General features: G+C 56.2%; 1 protein-coding gene across 1 annotated transcript; it reads right to left on the minus strand.

Annotated features, from left to right (window-relative positions):
* Positions 1-8: 8 nt before the first annotated feature.
* On the minus strand, positions 9-27,558 carry TECR (trans-2,3-enoyl-CoA reductase). The gene is made up of 13 exons (XM_061421875.1): positions 27,415-27,558; positions 2,996-3,046; positions 2,257-2,308; positions 1,909-1,953; positions 1,711-1,814; positions 1,521-1,636; positions 1,334-1,439; positions 1,152-1,224; positions 1,015-1,058; positions 862-919; positions 694-782; positions 349-394; positions 9-258 (listed from the first exon to the last, which is right to left on the minus strand). The coding sequence occupies exons 1-13, from the start codon at positions 27,427-27,429 to the stop codon at positions 131-133; spliced, it is 927 nt and encodes a 308-aa protein (XP_061277859.1). The 5' UTR covers positions 27,430-27,558; the 3' UTR covers positions 9-130.
* Positions 27,559-27,645: the final 87 nt, after the last annotated feature.

Here is a 27,645-nt window from a genome sequence, read left to right on the forward strand (position 1 = left end):
AGTCCGAGTCCAGCCGGGCAGGCAGCTTTTATTCCAGACCCTGGAGAGCAGTGGTCCCCACTCTTCCTCCAGGAGTGGGGGGTGGGACGGGAGCCGGACCTGGCTGGGCCCAGGTGTGGGGAGCCGCTGTTCAGAGCAGGAAGGGGATAATGGGCATGCGCAGGGGCGGGTAGTCCCGGAACTCCTTCAGGTAGCTGCGGTGCTTGCCTTTAGCCCAGATGGTCATCTGGGTGAAGCCCACCAGGGAGAAGAGGGCCACTGTGGGGCGGAACCGGAACGTCAGGAAGAGCGGGCTGCACACGGAAGGGACCAGGGGGACCCCAGAGAAGGACGGGGCCAGGGGCTCACCTGGGAGACACTGGGTCATGATGGCAAAGCCAATCCAGGACCCCACCTGTGGGCAGAACGGCCAGGTGAGGGCGGGCAGGGGTGTTCTGTTGAGGCCTCGCCCACCCTCGGGGCCAACTGGGGATGGCAACCGACCTCCAGTGCTGGAGCAGCCAGCAGTGAAGTGGGGGCTGCACGGTGAAGCTGCCTAGCCTGACAACCGCCCACCCTAGGCCCCAAAAGGCCACAGTCTCCCTCGCCAAATGTTAAAGTTCAAACTGCAAAAGCAGCTACAGAGCCAGGCAGCGCGCCCCCCACCAAAGCTAGCCCTCCCCAGGGGACCCCAAGCCCAGCACAGACCCTCACCTCATAGGTGTAGTTGGGGCAGGACACCAGCAGGAAGAGCCAGGTGAAGGGGTTCCTGGTGGGGTATGGGATCTTCCTAGTCTTAGACCCTGGGAAGACAAGGCAGGAGCAATGAGCCCCCGAGGGCCTGCTCCGGCGGCCACACCCCTGCCCGCGCCGGCCACTCACCAGCCGGCCGAAGGTCCCGCAGAGCCATGTGGATGGAGAAGTTGCCAAGCTGGCAGATCTGAGAGAGAGACCGGGTCAGCTCAGAGCACCCCCCACCCTGCCCCCCTGCCCCGCGACTCCCCCCAACCCCGCTGTCCATCCTGGCCTACTTACCACAAAGATGGCGAGCGCCAGTTTAACCTGCTGAGCTCCGTACGCTGAAGAGGAAGCCGAGAGGAGAGGCCCGTGAGGGGAGAGCCTGGGGGGGGGGGGCGGTGTTCACAGCGGGAGCAGGGTCCCCGGCCACTTACTGGGGGGTGTGTAGAGAGGGTGGTTGATGTAATAGGCCATCCACGCAGCGAAGCCCCAGTAGTAGGTGCAGTTCTGAAAAAGTGGGGCGGGATGGAGGGCCCGTGGAGGGCAGGACCCAGGCGAGGGGCACCAGGGAGGGCGGGGCGGAAGGGCCTGGGCCGATGTGCAGCTGGGGGCTCACCTTGAAGATGTTTCGCAAGGGCATGGTGCCGTGGGAGAAGCGGTGCACGAAGAGCGTCTCCAGCAGGCGCTTGATGTAGTGGAATGAGTGGCAGATGCAGGCGAGGCTGGGGGCGGGGAGCCAGCTCAGCGCAGGCGGGTCCGGCGGGCCCCCCACCCCACACCTCCTCCCAGCCGGCCCCACTCACTGCACCACCGTGTGCCGACTGGACGTGAAGTCGTATTTGCGGCCGTAGATGAAGGGCACCCGGAAGTAGAAGAGCAGGTAGATAAAGAGGGGCCCGGCGTACTCTGTCAGGAAGACCTGGGGAGAGGAGGGCGAGTCACCCGCGGGGCACCGGGAGGCAAGACTGCAGGGGAGGAAGGCTCGGCACTCACCGTCACCCAGCTGATCTGGGCCCCCAGGTCCCGGAAGTAGAGTGTGGCCGTGGTGCCCACGGGCAGCTTCTGCAGGACATCCTCATCCTTCAGGGACTTGCCCTCTGAGGAGAGTTGGGCCAGGGCTCAGGGGCTGCTGGGCCTTCGCCCACAGCCACCCTGGAGCCCGGGGGCAGCCCAGCAGACAGCTGTACTCACTGGGGTCCAGGCGGAGGGACTGGCGGGCGGGGTACCACTGTGGGTCTGTAGGGAGAGTGGGGTGTCATGGCACACAGCCTGGTGGGCTCCTCTGGGCCCCGGTGTGGCTCCGGGACACGGACCGGAAGCGCAGGAACAGCGGGATGTTGTCCTTCCGGAAGCCCTGCAAGGGCGTTCCTGCGGGTGGCCACAGGGGGGCGGCGGCCCCAGGCCAGCCCCGAGAGGCTTGGGCCACACCAGGGGCATCTCTGCAGGGCCTTGAGGGAGAGGCAGGCAGGATGGGGTCCCACCTGGAGGCCCCTGCCCAGAGGGGTCACAGGGGGCCGTGTGTCTGGGCCCTGGACTTACGGGTCTTGGTGAAAAGGTTCTTGATCTCGGCAATGGTGGCTTGGGGCTCCACCTGGGGGAAGCACAGGCCGGAGACAAGTCAGCTGTGGCAGGGAGTTTGGAGGGCCAGGGGCCCAGGATCTCTCTTGGTGAGGTGGGATGGACTGGGGTCCTAGGCAACTGCTATGGGAGGGGGAGGGTTGGAGACCAGGCCCCCCAACCCATGCAGCGGACACCACAGCCATGGGCCGGAAGGCCATTTTAACCAGGCAGCCAGGACGCCTCTGGACCAGCTGGGGGATGGTGTGAGCATGGAAGCCAAGCTTGCTTTGCCCCTCCTCTCTACCCCACCCACAGCTCCTCCCAGAGTGAAGGCCCTCAGTCTGTTCCAGCCCTCCCTGGGATGGGACCACCCCCCTCCCCTGGCCTGGCCTCAGAAAGGGGCAGGTCTCAGGACCCCACCTCCTTCCCAGGCCCCAGAGCCCTGCAGGGTCCACTGAAGCTGCACGGCCTCCTCATGCACCATGAGCTCCAGACCACACCCAGGGAACAGGGCGCTCTGCCCCCAAGGGCCAGGCGGCAGGGGCAGGCCCAGGCACAGGGACACACCCGTCCTGCACACCCTGAAGGGCAGGGGGTGGGTGTCAGGACACAGATGGAGGGGCATATCCATCTCCCTGGGGGCCAAGAGCTCAGGAAAGGAGGGGTCCCAGGCCCAGCACCCTCGGGCCCACGAAGCTGGCGCCATGGCTGGTCCTACCTTGTCCAGGAAGCACAGCTTCTCCCGGGTCTTGGCGTCCAGAATCTCCACCTCAAAGAAGAGAACGGCCTTTTTAGGTTTCTTGGTCGCTTTGGGGGGCGCAGGCCGGGGGAGGCCGTTGAGGCCAAAGCCGGGGCTGAGGCCCTGGCTGCTGTCCCTGGCCGCCAGGCTCACGCTCAGGTCCATGCTGCCCCGCTCTGCCCGCAGCAGCCAGAGTCCCCAGCTGCCGGCCGTCAGCCCCCACCACAGACCTCCCCACGCGAGGCGCTCTGGGCCGGGCCAGCGCGATCAAATTCTGCCGCGGTGCTGGAAGGAAGCCCGTGCCTGCCCTGGCACTGCCAGCTTCTGTGCAGATGTAACCTGAGTGGCCCAGCAGCCACGGCCCAGCTAAATATAAAACTGCCCCACACGGAGTCCCCCAGGAGCCACGCCGCAGACCTCCTGGGGAGGAGGGACCTGGGAGCAGCCCCCCCCCCAGGCCTGGGGGACTCCAACTGTAAGACTTTCCAGTGGACATGGACCCCCAACAGCACGGTGGGGAGATGCCCAGGATGGGCACCGAGGCGGGTCCCAGCCCAGTGCAGAGCAAGGGCCAGTCCACCAGGAGGAGGGGGAGAGGTCAGTGGGCAGCCCAGGGCCCAGCACAGCCCTCAGCGCTCCCTGGGCTTGGAGAAATCCCAGCTATTCTGAGAATCTGTGAGATAGATCATCCATTTCCCCTTCTGAGCTGCAAGGGACACTATGGATTAGTTTCCTCGTGCGTTCGTGTTCCCAGGGAAGGTGACAGATTCCAGGGTTCCCGGTGCAGAGAGCCTCGCTCTAAGTGTGGCAAGGGTCTGGAAATGCAGAAGCTTCCAGCAAGCACCCCCAACCAATACTGAGACCTTGACCCCCACCTCCCTGGCCCCCCTCTCCACCTACTTCTCATTAGGTCCACCCAGGCCTCATTCAAAGCCACCACCAGGGCAGTCCTTCCACCACGCCAGCCCAATACAGCATCTTTGTCCAGGCTCTGAGCCCCCAGAGCCCAGAGCAGACATCCCAGGCACCCCCCAGTCTCTGAGCCCCAGGCAGGGGTGAACGGGGGCAATGCTGGGAGGGGCAGGGCTCCGAGGGGGTCTGACCCAGCCATCCTAAGCAGGCAGGCAGGAGAAGGCATGCCAGCCAGCAGTGAAGGGTGCAAACTTGGGGGAGCTGGAGTGAGGCCTAGTGGCCCCAGCCCGTCATGAAAGGTCTGAGGGCCCCAGGGCAGGGCTTGGTGCGGATCTTCATCAGGCACCGGATGCGGCAGGCAGGACTGGGTCTGACCCCGTCAGCCCTTCCCACCTGGTAGGCCCTCGTCGGAGGCAGCATGGAGAAAAGGAGTAGGACGTGGAACCCAGGGCAGGGCCCTGGACGAGGCTCTCTGAGGGCACACCCACCCACCCAGAGACCCCCACCCAGGGAAAGGGTTTCTCTCTGACACCCCCCACTGCCAGTAGGAGAGGCAGGGGGCACAGCAGGTGGCACACAGGGCTGATCCCAGGCTTCTCTCTCGGTCCCAGCCTGGGGGCTGGTAGGAAGGTGTGTGCCTTGAGGGGCTGGCGTGGTGCCTGACAGACCAGACATACCCCAGAACCTCAGGACGTGAGGAGACCCCGAGGGCCTGCAAAGAGGGAAAGGGGATGGGCCTGGGTTCAGGTCCCAGCTCCCCGTGCCAGCCAGGGGTGGCTGTAGGCCTGTGAGCCATCCATGCTCCACCTGTCCCTCGTCACGGAGCCAGGGCAGGCGAGTCCAGAGCCCAAGAAGTGCTGGCCAACATTCTTGTTACCATGCTAGAGCAGGAGCCTGCCATCACCTGGGGCACGTTACTGAATGCCTTGGAGTCACACAGATGACACAATCAGACAGAAGGGCCAGGAGGAGGGGGCTGGTTGTGCCCCCCAAGCATCTAGCCCCACCCAGGGGACTCCCGGCAAAGGGGAGGGGCACAGGCGAAATGTGCCAGAAAGGGCACTGACAGCAGGTCCCCGAGCGGGCAGAGGGCCCGCAGCCCCGGGGCTGCAGGCATATTAATAGTTGCCGGGTCCCCGGCGGGCAACACCCACATGTCTTCGGGACCCGTGTGGTCTGCAGGACGGCTGCACCACGTCTCCTGGGAGAGCAGGCCTCCAAGTTCCTGCTGAACCACTCAACAGCTTAAAATACAACCAGCCCCTCTCCCGGCCGGCCAGCTGCTGGGGGAGGGCTGAAATCCTACCCTCTCCCCAAACCCGGGCACCAGACCAGGACCCAGGAGGAGACAGTGGGCTGTAGAAGCCCCAACTGGCTGCTGGGAAAGGAAGCAGGGCAGCAGGAGGGGGCAGCGGGGACAGGGGCCACCCCTCCCAGCGGCCGCCGCTGCAGCTGCCGCCACCACTGCCACCGCAGCGACCGCACCCGGGCTGCAAGGAGCAGCGGCGCTCTCGCGGAGGTAAGCCCGCCCGGGGCGGGGGTTGGCGGGGGGGCAGCAAGCAAGGCCCCCGGCCTGCTGGGGAGGGGGCGGCCCCAGCTTAGGGCCACTGTGGCTGGTTGTGTCCTCCTTTCTCATGTCCTGTCCCCAAACCTCCACCCCAGAGAGGTCTGCAAGGCTCTGGGAGGGTGGGCGGGGGCTGGAGGGGTGGGTACCTATTTTGCAACTGTCTGTGCCTCTGCAATTACTTCAAGAAAGGTAAATTTTTAAAGTTTAAAAGCCAGGTAGGAGAATACACACACACACACATGCACACACACGTATGCCAGGTAGAATACAGACACACACACACACACGCATGCGCACACACACACGCACACACACGTGTGCCAGGTAGAATACACACACACACACGCCAGGTGAAAAAAGCCAGATACAAAGGGGTCGCCTGTCCTGTGAAATGTCCAGAACAGGTAAACGGAAGCAGACACACAACAGAACGGTGGGAGGGGGAGGAGAACGTCAGCTGATGGGGACCTGTCTCTTTCTGGGGTGACGAGAAAGCTGTGGAATGAGACAGAGGCTGCCCAACACTGTGAATGTACTGAATGCTGCCAAACCACTTACTTTTTAATGGTTTACTGCATATTATGCGAAATTCACCTCAATAAAGTAGGGTTTTTTTGGGGGGTGGGTGTATAAACCAGTTCTAATTACCCAGAAAAAGAAAAGGTAAGAGACAAGGAGCAGCAAAGGCTCCCCACGCCCCCGCCTCACCCAGACTGAGGGCCTAAATGTGGTGAACCCCACCATGCACTTCCAATCTTCAGCCCCTGAGTTACCCCCCACTGCACCCCTCCCCACCCTCTGCTCTGTGCCAAGCACGCACTCACCCCCATGCTTGTCACATACACACCCCAGTGCCCGGGCCTGAAGCCAGCCTGGGTGGGGGCCCAGGACTGGGGTGAGGTGACCCGGGCGGCTGCCGAGCAGAGATCCTGAGCACAGAAGAGAAGGCTGCAGGCTCAGGACGCTCCCCGCCAAGGGAGAAGGCAGGCTAGGGACAGGGAGGAGTGAGTGGCAGAAGTTCCTGAAGGGGTGGCGTCTCCTCCTGTCCCCCATGGAGGGAAGGGACTGGGGGGACGTGGAGCAGGGCAAGAGCTTGGAGGATGAATGAAACAAAGCCCATCAGGCTGACCTGAAGTCTGGGCACTGGTGAGGCGGAGGGTGTGGCCCCAAAGCCTCGGGCACCATGGCCAGGCAGAGGACAAGGGCAGGGCAGGAGTCTGGCCTGGGGCACAGGGGACAGCTCAGCGATGGCGTCACCCAGCCCAGGAGGATTTCTCGCTCGGAGGCCCCAGGCTCTGGGCTCCAGCCAACAGCAACTCATGGGAGCACAAGGTCAGGGCTGGTGGGAGGGCAGGGTCGGACAAGGGGCAGGGTGCTGCCCACCCTGCAGGAGGGGTGGGGGGAGCGGGCTGCAGACTTGCCCCACCCCAGGGGAGTACCCAGAGACAATGCCAGGCAGTGGGGCCCGCCATTTTCCCCGCCTTCGTGGAAATGGGCAGATGCCGCTGATCAAGGCTCCATTGTAGAAAGGGGCACCCACTTCTTGAGCACCTGTTTCAAGCTAGCTCAAGGACCATAGCCTCAGGGAGGCAAGGCTCCCGGGGTGATCCCCACGTGGCAGATGAGGGAACCGGGCTTGAGAGCAGGACAGACCCGGGGCCTTTGCACATGCAGCTCTCAGTACCGGCGCTGCTCTCCCCCAGACCCCACAGGGCTCTCCCTCGCCACCTCAGCAAGGTCCCTCCTGACCATCACCTTAAAATAGCAACGCAGACATTTACCGTCTGCCTCCCACTGGATGGTCAGCTCCAGGGGGCGGAGACTGTCCTGTCCTCGGCCCTTCCCTGGCACCTAGAACACAGCCCGGGAAGAGCCGTGCTCCAGAAACACCTGCGGGAGGCCCCCTGCCCAAGGCCACGGAGCTGGGGCATAAAGCCCCTTCCCCACCAGCCTCTGAGCCAAGGCCTTTCCCTCACCCCTCCGTCACCATACTGGGGGGCGGGGGGGCCTGCCCACCACGCCAGACCCCAGAGCAGGAGCTGCTGCGGGGAGCTTTCCCCAGCCTCATTCCAAGGAGGCCTCTGTGAGGCCTGCAGGCCACGGCCCAGCTCCGGCGACCCTGCGGGGCCCAGCATTCTGGCCGCCAGACCCTCCTCCCAGGCCCTGGGGCACCACTGACTGAAGCAAAGGGTCAGCAATGAGCCTGCTTTGGCTCCAAGGGAACCCTCTATTTTCCTTCACCAGCACCCCCAACACAGAAGGGGTTCCCCGCTGACAGGCTCCACACACCCTGCCTGCAGGCAGCACCACAGGCCCAGCAGCCCCTGACAAGGAGGCGCTGAGGTCAAAAAGACTCACCTATTTTCGGGCTGTGTGGCGCTGGGCAAGTTACCCAACCTCTCTGAGCCTCCATTTTCTCAGCTACCAAGTGGGCCGCCCTCACCTGCTATCTCACAGGATTACTTTAAGACTTACAGATAATCAGCACCACCATTCTAGTCTGTATGTGCTTGTGGGGGGGCGGTGAGGAGGGGGGGGGACAGACAACAGTGGCAAAGTTTATAACAAGAGATAAGGGGAAAACAGAGAACCGGGGATCAGGAGTGGGGAGGACAGCCATTTTAGACAGAGCAGTCAGGGAAGGCCTCCCTGAGAAAGCACACAAACATGTCTGGTCTAGAATAACTCTCACAGAAAAGTAAATGTTATCAGACCGATACTACCAAAATACAAGTGGCAGACACACGGGGTGCCAGGTCTCTTTCCTGCAAAACCTGACGATGACCCTGAAGGGGCCCGACCACACCAAGGTCAGAGGGGTGGTGCGAGGAGCTGGTGACATTGACTCCGAACCCTAACAATAGCAAGACACGTGCTGATGGCGGAGGCGGGGCGGCACCAAGCGTCCCTGCTCTAGCTCAGCACCAGCGCTCGAGTCAGCAGCCGCGGACGCTGCCGCGCTCTCCACTGCCCCCTTGCGGCCACGGCCCGAAGGGTGCGCACAGCGGCCGGCGCTCCAGGTGAATGACCAGCGTACCTCCGTCCACGGCAGGATGAGATCAGGAGAATGTGCACTAACTGTTCTCCCACTCACCAGCCAGGCGGCCTTGGGGAGCCACTATCTCACGCTCATTCCTTCATTCGCGTATCCTTTCCCGCCTCCCCACTTCCCGCGGGCACTGCCATGACCTGCATGTGTTCTGGCGAGGGCAGGGGACAGGGAGACAGATGGTCAATAGTGGCATGTTTTAAACCAAGAGTTGTGGAGAAAAACAGAAAGGAGGCGGGGTGGGGGAGTCAGGAGCGGGGAGGATGGCCACTTCGGAGTTGTCAGGAGGCCGGCCAGTGGAAGTGGGAACACACCATGCACATGGCCACGTAGACAAGCGTTCCAGGCAGCAGGAGCAGCAAGTGCAAAGGCCCTGAGACTGCACCAGCATGTTTAACTCATTGCTGACCGAGGGGGTTTTGCAGAAACTAACGCCTGTGGCTGGTGACCTGTTATGTAAGTGATACTCATCTGTCTCTGATCAATAACAGGCAACAAAAGCCGTATTAATATGTCCCTGACCAATATAATGCAAGCAGCAGACCCGGTGTGGCAGAAGCAGTGTGTGGAGGGGGAGAGCAGGAAGGCACAAATGGGGAGTGAGGGGGCTGATCACAGCGGGGGAGGGAAGGCGCAGGCACTGTGTGCCACAGGAGGGACTCTGGCTATTACTGATGCAGCTGGGAGCCACGGAGGGTTCTTGAGCAGGGGAGGGTGTGACCTGATTCAGTTGTTCAGAGGCACCCCCTGCAAAGTGAAAGACCAGGGCAGAGGCACCAGTGGGGGCAGGAGCAGGGAGGTGACCATGGAGGGAGTAAGAAGTGGACAGGCTGCGAAGACGGAAGTGACCAGATGTGCTGAGGGTCTGGATGTGGAGGTGAGAAGGGAGGGACTCTGAGGTTCTGACCTGGGCCTCAGAAGGGAGAAGCACCAAGCAGGAGGGTGGCAGGAAGGGGAGGCACCACCTAAGCCCGGGCTGGACGAGTCTGCAACTGCTGCTTTACCCCGTGGGAGCTGCCACACAGGGCCCAGGCGCCAGTTCCCAGGAGGGCTCCCAAGCCAGAAGCCAGACCCCACTCCAGCTTCCATTTCCCCATTTTCATTCACACAGCCGGGCCCAGTGTCCCTCTGGCCCATCCTGGATGTAAACAAGACCCAGGGGCCCCAGGGCAGTCTACATCCCAGGCCCAGGCCTGAGAGTCAGCATGGACTCCAGGTCACCTTTATCACCACCCAGTTCTGTGTGTCCTACAAGGGAACCCTCCCAACAGGAAAGGGTAAGAACTGCAGCTGTTACCCAGACACCTCTCCTCACCCCCCTTTATATTCCCCAAGGCGGCCGAGGGAGCAGGCGCCATTAACTCCATCTCACAGACGGGGAAGCCGAGTTCCGAGGGGTGCTCCCAGCTCATGCAGCAGTAAACTGACCCCAGACTGCCCACCACACAGACTTCTAGAGCTGTGCCCCCAGCAGGCACATGCCCTGGGGAGACCCCCAGGCAGCAATGGCACAGGCCCCCTGTCTAGAGCAGGCTCTCGGGGACCCCACAGGGGCTGCCTGCCAGAGAAGGGCCCTTCGACCAGGCTGCCTTGTGCTGGGCAGCCTGGCACATCGCAGCCGGTGCCAGTGCCTGCACCAGGCAGGACTGTCGGGGTTGGCGGTGGAGGGCTCCTGAGGCTGGGGTGCAAGAGGCCTGTGGTGGGCGCAAGCCCTGCTCAGTGCAACCTCAACTCCGGATAAAGGGGCAGAGGGCCCCATGGGTCCCTCAGCCACTGACCTGGGCTCTCCCGGCCCCTACAGGCCCCACACAGGGCACAAGGGCAGCCACACTCACAGGATGGATGGAGGCCTGGCCCTGAGCAGTGTGGGCCCAACCGGCTCACCCCATTCACTAATGCAGAGTCTTCAGCACGTTCACCTAGACTCGGCAGCTCAGCGCTTTCGGCTCCCTCTCCCTTCCACTTTCCAGAAATGTCGAAGTCACACTACTCCTGCCAGGGCAGCTGAGAAAACCTTGGGCTCAGCTGCCAGGAAGCCAGCACAGGCCGCACCTGCTGGGCCAGAAATACCTCCTTCCCCGGTGGCTTCAGCTCTTGACCCCATTTCTCCAAGGTGCCTGGGGGCACTGCACAGCCTCCCTGAAGTGCTGCAGTGGGGAGGCGGGGAATGTCACCCAGGGTAGGAAAGGCAGAGACTGACCACCCATTCCTAGGGCCTCAAGCGGCCAGACGTCCCACCCCTGCTGGCCAGACGATTAATGGCAGGGTCTGAATGCCAATGTCCCTGGGCTCTGGGATCCAAGGCCAGAAGCTGGTGGAGCCCCCCCACAGGCCAGTAGTAGCCAGCCTTGCAGGGCATTCTCTGGGCACCCAGGTGCCCTGGCTGGTTGCTATGACCACGGAAGGCCCAAGATGAAGGAGCTGGAGCAACACAGCAAGACTCTGGGTCTGGGGCCCAAGAGGGCCACCACACTCTTTGACCAGCAGCCCACTGGTTCCCATGGCTCAGACCCCTCCCTGGGCAGTTACAGGCCTCCGGGGCCTCCAGAGGGCGCTGTCCTGGACACAGCTGCACCGTGAAGGCCCATTTCATTGGCAGTGCCGCCTCTAGTATGGTTTATCAAATGCATGCTTACCTTGTGCTGAGATCTTTACCTGCACAATCACCTGGGCCTGTACACTAAAGACTGCAACCCCAGCTAAGCAGCCCAGAAAACCAGGGCTGGGAAAAGAGGTTGCTCTTGCCTGAGGCACAGAACTAGGTCAGAGCCAGCCAACTTGGGCCGAAAGAATCCCACTGCCCACCCTCACACACACACACACACAAAAACCACTTGCATTCTGGAGAACAGGACTAAACGCTAAATAAAGAAAGGGGGAACAAAGCCTGGACCTGATTATCTGGAAAGCACCCTGCTCCTTGCTGATGTTAAGTTCCAGAGGTTTGGATTCTGCATAACAAGTCACCTCCCCAGGGAGTGTCCTTGGGAGGCTTATCTGTTCAACTCCGGGCCCCCGTTGAACCAGGCCATGCCAAGGGCAAAGGGCCTGTCACCCCAACACCACCCAGAGGGGCGCAGGCAGGGTCAGCAGCTGTTTTGCTGTTTTCTGCCACAGGCTAAAGCCACCAATGAGCTTGGAAAACCAGTGCCATGGGGGCAGAGAGCTGCAGAGACCACAGCCAGACCAGCCTCTGTTCCTGCCTGCGCCCTGACACGGGAATGCTCGCAAGAGGGCCTGACAGAGCGCATCCCCGTGGGAGGTGTGGCAAAGGGCCCTGCCCAATGACCCTGAATCCTGCCCACCTACAAAGCCCACCTCAAGAGCCCTGACCTGGACAATGCAGATGAGAAAATAGGGACCTCTGATGGAGTCAGGCACCCACAGCTTCGAAGTTCCCAGCGACAGATGGAGGTGGCCAACTCACCCTGGGCTGCCGTCCTCAAATAGGCTCTTGCCCTTTGGACAATGCTCCAAATCCTTATCATGACAGACAGACTGCCTGACTGACTGACATGCCCTCGTTGAAACTCTCAGCCAACCCCCCTGCCCCAGTCGCTCCCTACCCAGTCCCTGCCCCCTCCCTCAGCCGTCAAGCAGGGTGCCAGCACCCAGCCTCCACCAGCTCGAGCTGGCCTTGTCACCCCACTTTACAAACAAGGCAGCGGAGGCTCAGGAGTCACAGGCTCCAGGGGCAGGGCCCCACCTGTTTTTGCTCCGTAGAACTGAATGCTCGTCCTCCAGAACCGTCCCTGACCCCAGACTCTGGGAGGACGGCCCAGACCTGCAACCCTGCACACCCTGGCCAGGTCAAGGTTGGTGATCACATCTGGTCTCTCTGCATCTCTGGCAGGAAAGCGCTGTCGGGCCAGGGAGCTGGAAGAAGGGACGCTGGAGCCCTGTGGACACAGGCTGACAACACGCTGACAACAGGCTGACCAGCAGGGGGCGCTCGTCCAGGCTGACTCCAGACCCGCGCACAGCACGCCCAGCTCCACGTGCAGCAGGAAGGTCAGTTTTGCGCGCGACAGCCCAGTCTGAGACCCATGTGGCCGGCCTTAATGCCCACAGCAGCAACAACAGCTAACACCTCCTGTATACTCCCAACGTGCAAGCGGGGAGGCAGGTCCTGACACAAATTATCTCCTTTACTATTACTCCCCTCTTCCAGGTGAGGACACTGAGACTCATTCCACTGTAAAAGCAGTGACTGAATAGTGACTAAATACCTACTACACGCCAGGCACTGTTAGGGACTCTGGGGAGTTCAGCCCTGGAAGGACAGCCCGGAATCCTTGCCCGTGTGGAACTGCCACTTTAGCAGGGAACACAGACCATAAAATAGTTATAGGGACTTCCTTGACCTCCAGAGGTTTAGACTCCATGCATACACTGTAGGAGACATGGGCTTGATCCCTGGTAAGGCAATGGCATCCCACTCCAGTACTCTTGCCTGGAAAATCCCATGGACGGACGCAGCCCACGGGGTCACTGGGAGTCAGACACGACAGAGCAACTTCACTTTCACTTTTCACTCTCATGCATTGGAGAAGGAAAGGGCAACCCACTCCAGTGTTCTTGCCTGGAGAATCCCAGGGATGGGGGAGCCTGGTGGGCTGCTGTCTATGGGGTCGCACAGAGTCGGACACGACTGACGCGACTTAGCAGCAGCAGCAGCAAGGGAACTAAGATCCTACATGCTCTGTAGCATGTCAATAAATAAATAAAACGGGACAGGGAGTGGCAGGTGAAGGGAGCCGGCAGTTTCACATAAAGTGGTCAAGAAAGATCTCCCCCGAAAGGATGTTGAGCCAAGCCCTGAAGGTGATTAAGGAAAGGGCAGTTGAGAGATCGGAGGAGAGCATCCACGCAGAGGAATGCCCTGTGCAAGGGTCCTGAGGTGCCGCCTGCTCGGTGTGCTTAAGCAACAGAGCCAAGGCTTCTGTGGCTGGGGATCAGGGTAGTGGGGGGAGGAGAGGAGGTGAGGACAGGGAGCTGATGGGTCATGCAGGGTCTCCCAAGCCCGGTGAGGACTATGGCTTCTACTCTGACTGAAGTGGGAGCCATGGGGGTTCTGGGCACCAGAGGGATGTGACATGACGAGTTCTTAAAGGACCCCTCTGGACTATATATGGGAGAATAAGGATGGAACCCGGAAGACCAATAAGAAGTTATCAAGATAAAAAAAAAAAAAAAGAAGTTATCAAGATAAAGGATGGCTTAAACCAAGAGGCCAGCAAACTATGGCCCACAGGTTAATTCTGGCCCACCACCTGTTTTTGTACAAGCTAAGATGATTTCTACACTTTTAAGTGGTTAAGAAAAAAATCAGAAGCCTATTGCATGGCACATGGGAATTATATGAAATTCAAATTTCAGTATCCACAAAGTTCACTGGAACGCAGCCATGCTCCCGGGTTGACAGATCGTCCAGGGCTGCTTCTGTGACAGCCGCAGGGTTGAGAAGCCGTCAAGAGGCTGTATGGCCAGAAAAGCCTTGGGCTTTACCATCTGGCCCTTCCCAGGTAGAGTCTGCCAATCCCTGGCCTGGGCCTCATGATGGCAGCAGGGTTGATGAGAAGCAGTTATATTCCACAGGTATTCCCAAGGCAGAGGTACATGATTTGCCAATTCCTGGACATGAGGCGTGAGGGAAAGAGGTGAGTCAAACAGCCTGGGGCCTGGTGATGAGAAGACTGGAACTGCCATTAACTGGCAGGCATGGGTGTGGGGAAGTGGGAGTCACGCAGATCATGCAGGCTGAGGTTGGGGTGGGGGGTGGGGGGGAATCCAGGCTCAGTTTTGGACATGTTAAGTCTGAAATGCTGACTGAACACCCCAAAGAGATTCAGCTCACTGAGAAACACCACTCCTCCTTCCTGTAATCACATGGAAGCATCTGTGAGCAATCTGGGTGCTCTATGAACACGGGTCATGTATGTGGCTTCCCAGGTAGCTCAGTGGTAAGGAACCCGCCTGCCAATGCAGGAGTCCCAGGAGACGTGGGTGAATCACTGGGTTGGGAAGATCCCCTGAAGGAGGAAATGGCAACCCATTCCAGTATTCTTGCCTGGGAAAATTTCATGGACAGAGGAGCCTGGCAGGCTACAGTTCATGGGGTCGAAAAAGAGACTATGACTGAGTAAATGAGCACGCACACATATCCCTAAAATAATTTTGCTGATTGAATGTATCCCCCAACACATTTTTAAGTTGACAATACTTTTTCACCTGAGCTTGAACAGTTGCAAAAGATGTCATTTCTGGCCTACTGCACATATTGCAAATTCTATATAAAATTTATGGGGCTCTGTTAAATCTCACCAGGGTCTAAATACCTAAGTAGCTTCCTATCTACCATCATTCCACTTAAAAAAAAAAAAGGCTATAAACAAGCTCCTTAATATTTGCTCCTTTTTTGCCTTGAAGTTGAATTCTATTCGCTACCCTCCTGCATTGAATTTTATTCAAATACAGGATCGTGATTGAAAGTTTGTGGGGTGTTTTTTTTTGGCTGTGCTGGGTCTTCATTGTGACTCACTAGTTATCTCCAGTTGCAGAGCACAGCAGCTACGCTTCGTGGTGCTCGGGCTTCTCACTGCAGCGGCTTCTCCTGTTTCGGAGCACGGGCTCTAAAGTACGTGGGCTTCAGGAGTTGCAGCACATGCGCTTCCTTGCCCCCAAGGCATGTGGGATATTCCGAGACCAGCGATGGAATCTGTGTCCCCTGCATGGCAGGCTGATTCTTAACCACTGGACCACCAGGGAAGTCCCTGATTGAAGGTTATTACTGAGCATCATATCTGCTGCTCAAATTGAAATTTCTTAAAAACATTTTCATGACCTAAGGTTCTAAGTGTAAAGAGAAAATCCTTCAGGATGAGTTATCATTACATTATCAGCTAAACATAAACTATGAATCAACAACCATCACTAAACATTAACCATAAACAGCAGGTTATCAGCACTGCATCTCTAGATGGCATGGATGTACCATTTTCCCAATCAGGTCATGTAGCCAAGGTGACTATTTCTTATTGCTAGAATGAGATAGAGCTTTTATTCTGACATTTCTTTATTCAAGTAAACACTAAGAAGCCATATTCACATAAATAAGCAGATGAGTATAGACAGGGTCTTGTTAAAGCAAAAAAGTCCCCAATTCTGTGAACTCCTTCTGAGTTACTGGCCCAAAGTCTCACGGTGACCTAGTCTCAGAAATATCTGTAAGGTCTTCCAGCTACCGTTAGGCACCACTCCACTGTTTTTCTGAAAGCAGTGACTCGTGACCTGGTCCCAGGGCCTGGCGTTGCTCACTTTCTCAGCCCCGCGCAGGTCCCCAAGAACACACAGTACGGCAGCCACTGCCCAGTCAGGGTGTGAAAGAAAGAGTCCGTATCCCAGTCCAGTCTCAGCCCCAGGGGCTGCCCAGCTCCCAGGCAACACGTGGCCCAGAGGAGCTCCGAGCAAGCCCATCAAACCTTCCCATACATAAGCCAGAGGGCTCTGCCCCACAGCGATCCCGCTCCCTGTGCTCCTTGCAGACACCTGGCCCAGGCCAGGGAGCCCACAGAGCCCTGGACCCTGTGTCCAGTGCCCAAGCAGAGCAGGAAGGGGTTCCTACACAGAGACCTGCGAAGGGCTCAGCCACATATGGAGGGCATCTCAAACCCCCAAGAACCCCTTCTGCTGGCTGAGAAGTTCCCGTTCTTCATCTGCTCAGGCAACACTGACTGAGACCCTCACTGCGCCAGGCCTGTGCAGGGTGCTAAGCTCGATGATGAACAGAAAGACCTGTGTGCAGCATGCCAGGCACTGGCCCAGATGCTCGGATACCATGGCCAAGTGCCCCCCCACCCCCCGCCCCAGCCCACTGGGTCTGCTCAGGCTCAAGGGGAATATGGGCAAAGAATCTATTACATAACACGAGGTCAGGATGAACCAGCTGCTGGGAAGAAAAGAGCTGGGCAGGGAGCCCAGAGGACCACAGGAGGCGGTCAGGAAAGGCTTCTCTAAGGATGTGAGACTTGAGCCAAAGTGATGGCCAGCATGAGGCTCCCGGAGGAAACTGCAAAGGCCCTGGGGCAGCACACAGGTCGGCAAGGCTCGGGAACATCCAAAGACTGGATGCAGCCCAGTGTGCTCAAAGGCACGCAGCTGCGGAGCAGCCTTGGAGTGGAGGCCGAGACGAGTCCTCCAGGTGTGAGTCCCGGGAGCGGCAGTGGCTCAAGTGCCACAACCCGGTTTGGTTTGAGAAGGAACCCTCTTGCTGCTCGGGACAAGCGTGGAAGCAGTGACCGTCTTTCAGACAACCCAGGCCAGAGACCCTGGCGGCTTTGATGAGAGCATGAAGGTGGCAAGCACTGAGAAAAACGCCCTAATTCCTGGATCCTTAAGTGTCACTGACTCAAAACAAGCTGCTCTTTTTTTTTTTTTTTTTGAGGGGGGACACATATGCCAACATTAGATAAATGGGTGGACAGATACAAATCATAAGATGCATCCCAACTTCAGGAACATGAAAATGCTGAGGGGAAAGATGTACATCGTGGGACAAAGAGAGGAGAGTAACTACCAAGTGAAAGAAGACTCTGACGGAGGAGGGCAGGGTTTCTGGAATACTGAACAGGCCTAGCCACGTCCATAAAGGGAAAGGTAGTTTAACAGAAAATACTCAGCTACAGCTATTGCAGGAGGGGCGCTGGAAGCTGCCCTTGGTTGCCTGCCCCCGTCCAGTGCTGCCTCTGAGCAGCTTCACAGGTCAAGACCCTCAGAGCCTCCCCCAACCCCACAGGGCTCGGCCAGCTCGGCTCCAGCAGAGAGAGTGAAATGAAGCAAGAGGAAATGAGCCCCGGAGTCTTCAGACACCGCTCCCCACGCTTTCTCCCCAGATGGTGCAGGTTCGCAGGCCCAGCTGGAGAGACGGGAAATGCTGCCATCCACCGAGGCCCCCGGGGAGCCGGATGCAGTGCTCAGAATGCGTAGTCGCGGGGCCCACTTCTCAGATGGCGCCTGGAGGAGCCTGGCAGGAAACATTACTGGGGCCTGCCCGTCACGGTTAGTGCTTCCTGTAGAATTTCCATGTCATCCCTACATGAACATTCAGAGTTCAAGCAACTTGGAGTCAAAAACAGGGGGGCAGAAATGGCCAAGTTCCAAAGTACCAAAAGATAAGCAGGCGCCCACGCTAACGCACCGGAGCTACAAGTGCCCTCAGTTAAATCCACCAGTTCCAGGGAACTGCCAGGCACCCCGAAAGCTGGAGGGTCCTCCTGATCGCTGGATGTGGGACAGTTTGGGGGGAGGCATGGACGATGCAGCTAACTGCCTGAGCCCGCCCAGCCTGTTCCCGTGGGTCTCTAATAGGCAGGGACACAATCACTTGATCCACAGCGGGTGTGACAGAGGACAGCCTCACACTAACAGCTCTCTGAAGGTGCTAAGTGCCACTCGGAGAACCAAAACAGGAGCGGTGAGAAGGTGACAAGTGTGGCCTGGGTGGCTCAGAGGGAGCCTTTCGGAGGAAGTGACATTCAAGTTGAGACCTGAATGATGGGATGTGAGGATGGGACAAGCAGAGCTACCTCTCTGGAATCTGGCCCAGCACTGGGATTTCCCGGCTCAACCCCAGCCTGTCCCTCTGTGGATGCCACCTCCAGCCAGGAGACTGCAGGAGATCTGATTCTCCAGAGTGGACTCAACAACACACTGTTCCAGGCTATACGTATCTTCCCGAGAATTCTGCTGTTACCCTCACCACCCCCGACCAGAGACACGCTCTGCCAACCGCACCTCCTGAGAAGCATCAATTCGGCAACTCCCCCAACCCACCCCTCTTCTTCTAGATTAGCTTCCTGAGGTGTCCTGGGAGACAGCTTCTCCTAACAAGAAGACCAGAAGCTACAGCTCTCGGACCCGCTCCAGTTCAGCCTGCCTCCGGTTACTCTATGAAGCCCCAGATGCTAGTGTTAAACTGTGTGTGTGCTCAGTCTGACTCTTCAGCCCCATGGACTGCAGCCTGCCAGGCTCCTCAGTCCATGAGATTTTCCAGGCAAGAACACCAGAGGGGGTTGCCATTTCCTCCTCCAGGAGATCTTCCCGATTCAGGGATCAAATCTGCGTCTCCCGTGTGACTGGCAAGCAGATTGTTTACCACTGCCCTCCCCACCAGCTTGAAAGGCCCACTCACACCCAAAGGCCAGGTAACGTTCCCTCAGGCCCCTCACACAATGGGCATGGTCCCCAGCCATTGCTCCCTGGTCCTTTTAAAGAGGAAAACAAGAATTCAGAAGGCCCTGAGACCAAGAACTCTGCAGTCTCCCGGGGTACCTGAATGGCCCATGAGCTCTGCTTACATAAGAGACTGGTTCGAGCAGGGACAGGGCAGGGAGAGGGCTATGCCAGCCTGCCAGTCACCACAGGCTACTGAGAGGCCCTTTATCCCCCAGAGGACTGAGAGGCTCGTGGCCCATCTCTAACCACTGGACTGGGGGTGGGAGCAGGGAGTGCTGAATACCACCCACAACACAGTTGTCAGTAATAAGGAACAACTACTGTCACATGTTTATATAACACACACCACAGTGGGAGCACTCTCCAAGGAGTCAATAAACTGCTCTCTGAAAGTTAAGCTTTTGGGCAACATCAACAGGAAAAAGGACCTCCATTGCCAGTGAGTCCACAGATATCGTTGCAAAGCCTGGCCTGATCAGCCCCATCACTCATCATACAACCACTTAGCCTGGCCTCCAGACCTCTGCCCAAGCTGAGCTCCTCCCTTCCCGGAAGACTTCTTTCAGGCTTCGGCTTAGACGAAGAGACCCTGAAGGTAGAGTCCACTTTCCTGGCATACAATAGGTACAGAGAAGAAAAAAAAAAAATGTCAGAAGGAATGAACTAGTAAATAGACAATGGAGGACTTCTCTTGTGGTCCAGTGGTTAAGAATCCACTTTCCAATGCCGGGGACCTGGGTTCAGAAAATAAGACCCCACATGGCTCGGGGCAACCAAGCCCACTCACTGCATCTACAGAGCCCAGGTGACACAACAAAGACCCAGGACAGCCAAGGGGGAAAGAAAAGGGAGATGGGCTGGAGAACAGGTGATTGGAGCCTGCACGGCAAAGTGTCCAGACCAGCAGGAGCTGCTAGCAACCTGTGCCAAGACGAGGAGCAGGCCCACAGGCCGGCTTGGCAGGTCCTGGGCTCATCATGCCCAGGTTCCAGGAGGAGGGGGACAACAGGAAACAGTGGCCAGGGTGGACCCAGGGCTTAAAACCACGTGTAAAGCCAACTTCCCTAGGTAGGAACCATTAAGAATGGGTCACACAGGACCACCTCAGCCCAACACACGCGACACTGGACTCATCCAGTGCAGCAAGAACCCACTCGCCCTTCTACACCCGGTGGGCCTGACCCCAGGCAGAAGATACATTCACCCACCCGTTCACAAACCTCCCTCAATCGTCCAGGTGCCAGGGAAGCTGCAGGAACAAGACACCAACAGCCCCTCCCCTCACGGAGCTCACTCTGTCCAGGTAGGAAGGCCATCAAGTTCCCAAATGAAACCACAACCACAGCCCAGGGAGAGCCAGAGGAGAGGAACAGGCTGCAGCGGTCCCTCTCCAGCAGGACAGTCAAGGAAGGCCTCTATGATGACAATGAAGGTAAGCTCTCAATGAGAAGAAAGCAGGCACAGGAAAAACAGAGGGAAGAGCATTTCTGGCTGGGAGAAGGGCTTATGTGCAAGGCAGGAATGTGGCGGTATATGTTCGAGATGAAACCAGCCCAGCAATGAGTGAGGTCAGCAGAGGGCAGAGGACAAGAAGCTCTGAGGGTGGTGTTCTGAGGTGCAGAATGCTACGATCCTCCCTGCCCCAGAGACCCTCTGGCTGCTGCTGGGCGAGGGCCAAGAACAGACACAGTGGTGCGCCTGTAAGGAAGGAGGTTGTGACAGGCATCAGAGGGGACCAGGCCCACTCTGGGCACCTGTTTCCTGGAATGGTTCTTTCTCTCGATGTTAGAAAGTGGGTTCTGACTGTGCTGTGACTTCACTGACAGTCCTCCCACAGAGAAGGACAGAACAGCTCATTCCAAAACGTGGCTTCAAGGTGTGTGACATCAGAACCATCATGGGCTTCTGGGCTTCTTCCTCCATCTCTGGGCATACTGTTTGGCACAACTCCATCTCCAGAAGCCCGCTGGGTCTTGTTCATTAACACATCTGGAGATGTTCTAGAAAGAACGCATGCAGAAAGTATTCCAGGTAGCCTCACTGATACAGCTCTGTCCTTGACCACCTAATGATCTGGACCTTGACCCCGGACCAGTGTGCTGACACTTCAGATGGCCCAGGGGCTCCATGAGACAGGTGTCTTTTTAGTGGGGGAAAAAAAATATTTATTTATTTAGCCATTCTGGGTCTTAGCTGCAGTACACGGGATTGATGATCTTTGTTGCGGCATGCAGGATCTTTGGTTATAGCAGGTAGGATCTAGTTCCGGACCAGGGATGGAACCCGGGCCCCCTGCATTGGAAGCATAGAGTCTTACCCACTGGACCACCAGGGATGTCCCAAGACAGGTGTCTTTACCCCGGCTTCACGGATGAGACAACTGAAATGTTCCAAGACAGTCAAGTAACTGTCCTGAGGGTAGAGGTGGTGGCCTGCCTTTAAAGGGCACGGCCACTGAGCCACACTTCATTCCTTCCGCAACGCGTGGTCGCTTGGGCCCACCCACAGCAAAGCCCACTTTGGGTCTAGTAGAATCCAGGCCCTGCCATTCACCAGCTGTGAATTCACACTGCTTCCCTACTCTGGGTCCCAGTTTCCCCATCTCTCAAATAAGGGTAAGAGTACCAGCTTCACAGGTTCATTTTGAGGAGTCGATAGATAAAAAGCACTTAGAGTAAGCACTGTATCAGTAGTGACTTTCCTCACAATGCTCTGGCTGTGGCCAGGTATTAAAACATTCTCAGCTGCCACTGTCAATATCAGCAGGAGGGTGTTAAGATCTAGCTTGAACTTGACCAACCAGCCCAAGGTCTCCGGGCCTTTCTCATCTGGCCAAGCCTGTCAATCAAAGTACAGGGCTCCCCACCAAACTCAATTGCATTAACAATGTTACCACATGCACAGCTGTCAACTCTCCACCTTTCTCACTGCTCAGGAACCAGTTACTCAAGAGGCTCTGCCAGGCTCAGGGTTCCCCATCCCCACTCGAGCCCCTCACCATTCTCTCCAACAGCTGTCCCACCCTGCACCCAGCTGCCCACCCACCACCACCCGCCACCCGTACTGCCACCCTTACCACTTTGGTTCTTCCCACCCACCTCCTCATCTCAGCCCCGCCTCCTCCCCCAGGCCCCGCCTCCTTCCCCCAGGCCGCGCCTCCTCTCCCTCTCTCAGGCCTTAGGATCACGGTGTAGTTCAGCTGCTGCTAAGTTGCTTCAGTCATGTCTGACTCTGTGCGACCCCATAGACAGCAGCCCACCAGGCTTCCCCGTCCCTGGGATTCTCCAGGCAAGAACACTGGAGCAGGTTGCCATTTCCTTCTCCAATGCACGAAAGTGAAAAGTGAAAGTGAAGTCGCTCAGTCGTGTCTGACTCTTAGCAACTCCATGGACTGCAGCCTACTAGGCTCCTCCATCCATGGGATTTTCCAGACAAGAGTACTGCGAGTGGGGTGCCATTGCCTTCTCCGGTGTAGTTCAGTAGAACTAGTTAAATGTTAGCTGCTGTGCTGCACCCATCTAATGCTCACCAGAGCAGTAATTCCTTGAAGGGATAACCTGTGAGGTAGGGCCCATGGTGCCCAGCGGTGTGCAGGTCATGAGTAACTTGGGACTGGAGAAGAGGGAGGGTCTGCCTGTAGCATCTGCCTCAGTCCATGGTGTAAATACAACCCCTGCCCACGCCCTCTGCTGATTTCAAGCTTAGCAACCTGATGTCCCTGAAGGCAAGGTTGGGAAGAATGGAGCCAAAGTCAGCCACTGAGGGCACACCACCACCAGGATCCCCATTTTATAGATGAGAAAACTGGCTCGAGAGGCTACAGAACCTACGGGCTCCATACTTCGTGCCGGGCAGTTATGGATCTGAACCTAGCCCTGACCCAAAGCTTGGTAGGCTTTTCTGTCTTCCCAGGGAGGATACCACCCCACCCAAAGGGGCCCCGACTGTGTGGCTCTGGGGAAGCACCCCTTATCTGAGAGTTCTAGAACTCACTGAGGCCTGGGGGCAATGAGATTCCAAGAAGCAAGGGGGTGACTAGCTGAAGTGTAGAGCCACAATTCTAATGGTCAGAGAAAGGGGCTCACCAGGAGAATCGCCAGTGTAAGCCTCCACCTGCTCAGAGCCTGCAGGGCATAGAAAAGCCTAAAAACCACCCCAACCCCACAGGCTCCTGGTCTGACACACGCTAACACAAGAAAGGTCCCAAAAGCTCACCATGATCTGAAGCTACCCCATCCCAATCTAATTCACCTCCGGAACTCCAAGGGGCAGCCCATCCAACGTGAGGGCAGAGGGGCTCTGTCTGTCAGAGGACCCCACAGGGCCCCTCCCATCCTCCCTCCAGGGATGCTGGGTACTCAGAACAGCACAGCACAGCCACCAACCCAACTAGCATCAGCAGGGAATCGTCACAGGGACAGAAACTGGAGTCAGGCAAACAAGAGACCAAGGCCCAGCACCACTGCTTGCTGGTTCCGTGACCTTGAGCAACTTAACTGACTTCTCTGGACCTCAGTTTCCTTCCCTGTTAAGTAGAAGTAACACTAATGCCCACCTGATCAGGTGCTCACAGGCCTCAGCAACCACCGGTGGCTCTTACTACCAGCACTGCCAGCATCCCCAACATTACCATGGCTCTGGCTCTTCTACAGACAAACCTAGGTCTGGATCCTGTCTCCACCACGATGTGACCTTGGACAAGCTCCTTCACCTTTCCAAGCCTCAGGTTCTTTATCTACAAAACGGAGGAAGGAGGAGTATCCAACTCTCAGGGTTTTTGCAAGGACACAAGAAATGTGACCTGCCCCTGGTATCCGGCAACAAAAAGGAGCCCAGGGGCTTCCCTGGTGGCTCCGTGGTAAAGAATCCACCTGCCAACGCAGGGAACACAAGTTTGATCCCTGATCTGCGAAGATTTCACATGCGCTGGAGCACCCATTGAGCCCGCATGCTGCAACTACTTAAGCACAGGCAGAGCCTCTGGTCTGCCACAAGAGAAGCCACTGCAATGAGAAGCCTGTGTGCCACAACTTGAGAAAGTCTGTGAGCAGCAATGAAGACCCAGCACAGCCAAATAAAAAGGAAAAAAAAAGTGACCCAGAAAGAGGCGGATCATAACCAGGCTCCCACCCCGTCTGTAATTAAACAATCAATCCCAAAAGCGTTTTCGGAAGGCCTGCTGGATGCAGCACACAGCAGGGTGTGAGTGAAGAGATCAAGCAGGCCCCATCTCAGAACACAATGCTGCTGCTGCTGCTGCTAAGTCGCTTCAGTCGTGTCCCATAGACGGCAGCCCACCAGGCTCCTCCGTCCGTGGGATTCTCCAGGCAAGAGTACTGGAGTGGGTCGCCACTGCCTTCTCCGTCAAAACACAATACCTTCCTACAAACAGGCACCAAATTTAATGTGCAGAAGTCAGAAACCTGCATGTTAACACAGCGCTTGATGGCTACAAAAACCCAAATTATCCCTCACCTTCTACTTCAAAGGCACCCAAGGATTCAGAAGGAAAAAAGTACATGAGACAGCAGACACTTAAGATCCCACCTCCCAGGTTAAACAGATTTATATTTCACTCTATTTATTACAACAAATTCCTTAAAAAAAGAAAAAGACATATCTGAAGCCCTCACTATGCCTTTTCCTCCCGTTCCATCCCTCCCCAAGCAATGGTTCCTCTTACTGTGTAATTCCCATACATTTCTAACCTCATATTACAATTTATCCTTTAATTAGGTGTCTATCCACAAAAAAAACACATATAAATCTCATTTGGTATGTTTTTTTAAATTTAAAAAACCTTTTGCTGTTTGCTTTTTTCTACTCAACATGATGTCTGGAGATTTATTAAAAGTGAAGTGAAGTCGCTCAGTAGTGTCCGACTCTTTGCGACCCCATGGACTGTGGCCCACCAGGCTCCTGCGTCCGTGGATTCTCCAGGCAGGAGTACTGGAGTGGGTTGCCATTTCCTTCTCCAGGAGATCTTCCCAACCCAGGGATAGAACCCAGGTCTCCCACATTGCAGGCAGACACTTTACCATCTGAGCCATCAGGGAAGCTTAAAGGACCAAGTAAATCAAACTAAATTGCTTTTCATGTGAAGAAATCATGCACAACAGTTAAAATAAATGAACCAGTGCTGTGTGCAGCACTCCTCTTTTATAAACACCCCTTATGATATAGTTCCAGCAATTTCATAATGTTATTACTGGCCTTTTCTGTCACAATTATTTTGCTCCGAGGAGCTCAGAGAGATTAAGTAATCTGCCCTATGCTAGTTATTAGTGAGTGGCAAAAATCGCCCCTCCAGCCGGAATCCTAGCTGCCTCAAACAACAGATATCAACCCTCATTCACTTCACTGTGTCACTGAGCGAGTCCCAAACCTTTCTGAGCATCAACTCTCTCTCTTGTAAATTACACTCCATAGTCTCCAAGGTCTCTATCCCAGTCAAAAAGGTCTTTCTGGTGGGTGTTAATCACCCAGTGGTTTAGGGGTTGCTTTGTTGGGGGGGGGAGGGCGTTGGGCAGGTGGAGGGATGTGGAAGAACACACTTAGTCCCAAACAGAAATACAGTCTTTCTCAAGGTGTTAAATGTGAAGGAAAGAATCTCTGCTGTTTTTATTGATATGCAACAAACACCTGTAATAGAGTTGATCAGCCTGCTGTGCAAACTGGGCTGAGAGATATTTTACCCTTGTACAGCAACCCTGGAGCTACCACCTCAGTGCTTATGTGTCAAATGTCAGCAGAGAATGATAACACAGAACATGGAAATATAACAACTTTATTTTTTTCCTCCAAGGTCACTTTGAACAGTGGGTTTGAAGCTTCTACTTCCAGGAGGGACAGGGTTTGAGTGTCCTCCTGATCAAGCCATGACCCTAAGGCTGTGACAAGCTTGCAGAACAAAAGTGTCCACCCCAAGGATCCTTAGGGGCCTACCTTATCTGCCTGCCAACTACTAAAACTAACTCCATTTTGTCAAAGGCCACATGTATCTCCCATCCTCCGTCTTTCAAACTGAATGTGGTTTTTTCTCCAGGGTTACAGAGAGGCTTTGAAAGGTAAAACTGTATTAGAAGAACTGTATTAGAAGAATTTCACTCTACAATCATAAAGTTGAAAGAGGCATAAGAGATTACTAAATTCTACCTCCTCATTTTTGTGCCACGTCAAAAAACCATTAACAACTTCTGGGTTAAAGGTTTCAAAAGATTCTGGGTAAATTACCACAGAAAGTAATAACAGTAATAGTAGCAGTAGTAAAGGGAGTGGGCAGAAGCAGTGGTATTTCACTAGCAAACAAAAATCAGACTGTCTCCTTACACTTATATGAACCACCTAACATGATTAAATTCAAAGAGACAGAAAGTAGGATGACAGTTGCCAGGGGCTGGGCAGAGGAGAGAAGGGGGTTAGTGTTTAATGGGTAGGATTTCTGTTACGCAAGATGAAAACAACAGAGTTCTGGAGGTGGATGTGGATGGTGGTTATGGTGGCACAACAGTGTGAATGTACTTAATGCCATTGAACTGCACCCTTTAAAATGATTAAGACGGTAAATTTTATGTGTATTTTAACACACTTTTTTAAACCCGGGAAGGGGAAAAAAAAGTTTCTCACCTGGCTAATTTACATTTGGGGACCAGTATGGCAAAGTGGTTAGCAACTGACACTCTGGAGTCCTGAGTTTTTCTCTGTCCTGCATTTACTAACTAGCTGGGGACGTTTGAGCAAGTCATTTGACATCTCTGAGACTGTTTCTTCATATACAGAAACAATAATAAGTCTCCTATCTCACAAGGCTGTGAGGCTAAGAAAACAAGGTAACAGACACTCACTGGCAGAAACGTAACACTCTCTAAATTATTATTATGAACTTTAATAATAAATTAATCATTTAATGCTACTTATAAGCCAGCAATAATGAAATTATTAATATTATATTATCAGCTAGGTTGATAAGTTCATCAGAAAACTTCGTTTTAAGGGTAAAAGAGGCCCCAGTTAGGAGTCAGAAGCCCTGAACCTCAAAAGTGGTTGTGGGTGTGAGATTCCTCCTCGGTGACACGCAGGACTTGACAGAGATGATCTCTTAGATTAACAGAAAGCAAAGATCAGCTTTGCTGTTCAGCAGGAGCCAGCATTGCAGCTACACCTCCTTCACCGCCTAAGCCGCTCAGGGAGCCGTCCCGGGAGAGGGAAGGGGTCCAAAGGTCATGCCAGAGAGGACAGACTGCAAAGCCCCTTTCTAAGCCCGAGGCGGAGGCACGGTGCAAGGTTTGTGCAAGACACCCTCAAGAGTGAGAGCAAGGGTTCCACACCCTCGTTCCTCCCCTACCTACAATTCATCCTGCATGGGGAGCTGCGAGGAACCTGCAAGCTTCCCAGGTCCTGCAGAGACCCCAAGAAAAGGCACCCCCAAAACAGCCAGGGTTGCAGAATTATAAATACCTCCCCCGCACATGCGCACTGAAATTTACGAGTGGTCCTGGGCACAACGCGTGCCTACTGCGCCTGCGCCGTCCGGCTCCTTTTCTGGGCACAGGACGTAAAACGGGGAGCCGATTGTCTCACGAAATCGAAAAATAAGGTCTGCGGCAGTCGCTCAATCCCCGTTTTCTCTTTTCTTACCTCATAGTGCTTCATGGCTCCCCCGCACGGCAGCTGCTTCTCCTGCTACCTGCGCACGCTATACCACAGAGTACCTCACGCGGTGACGACCGCCGCGCGAGACTAACCGCGGTCCCGCATCCGCCCCGCCCCTCCCTGCCGCTCGCGCCCCTCCAGCCAATCAGTGCGCAAGGCGCCCACCTTCGTCCCCGCCCCGCAGAGCCGGTCTGCGCAGGAACTAGCCGCTCTCGC

Source organism: Bos javanicus, chromosome 7 (genome assembly GCF_032452875.1).
Source record: "Bos javanicus breed banteng chromosome 7, ARS-OSU_banteng_1.0, whole genome shotgun sequence".
NCBI classification, from domain to species: Eukaryota; Metazoa; Chordata; class Mammalia; order Artiodactyla; family Bovidae; genus Bos; species Bos javanicus.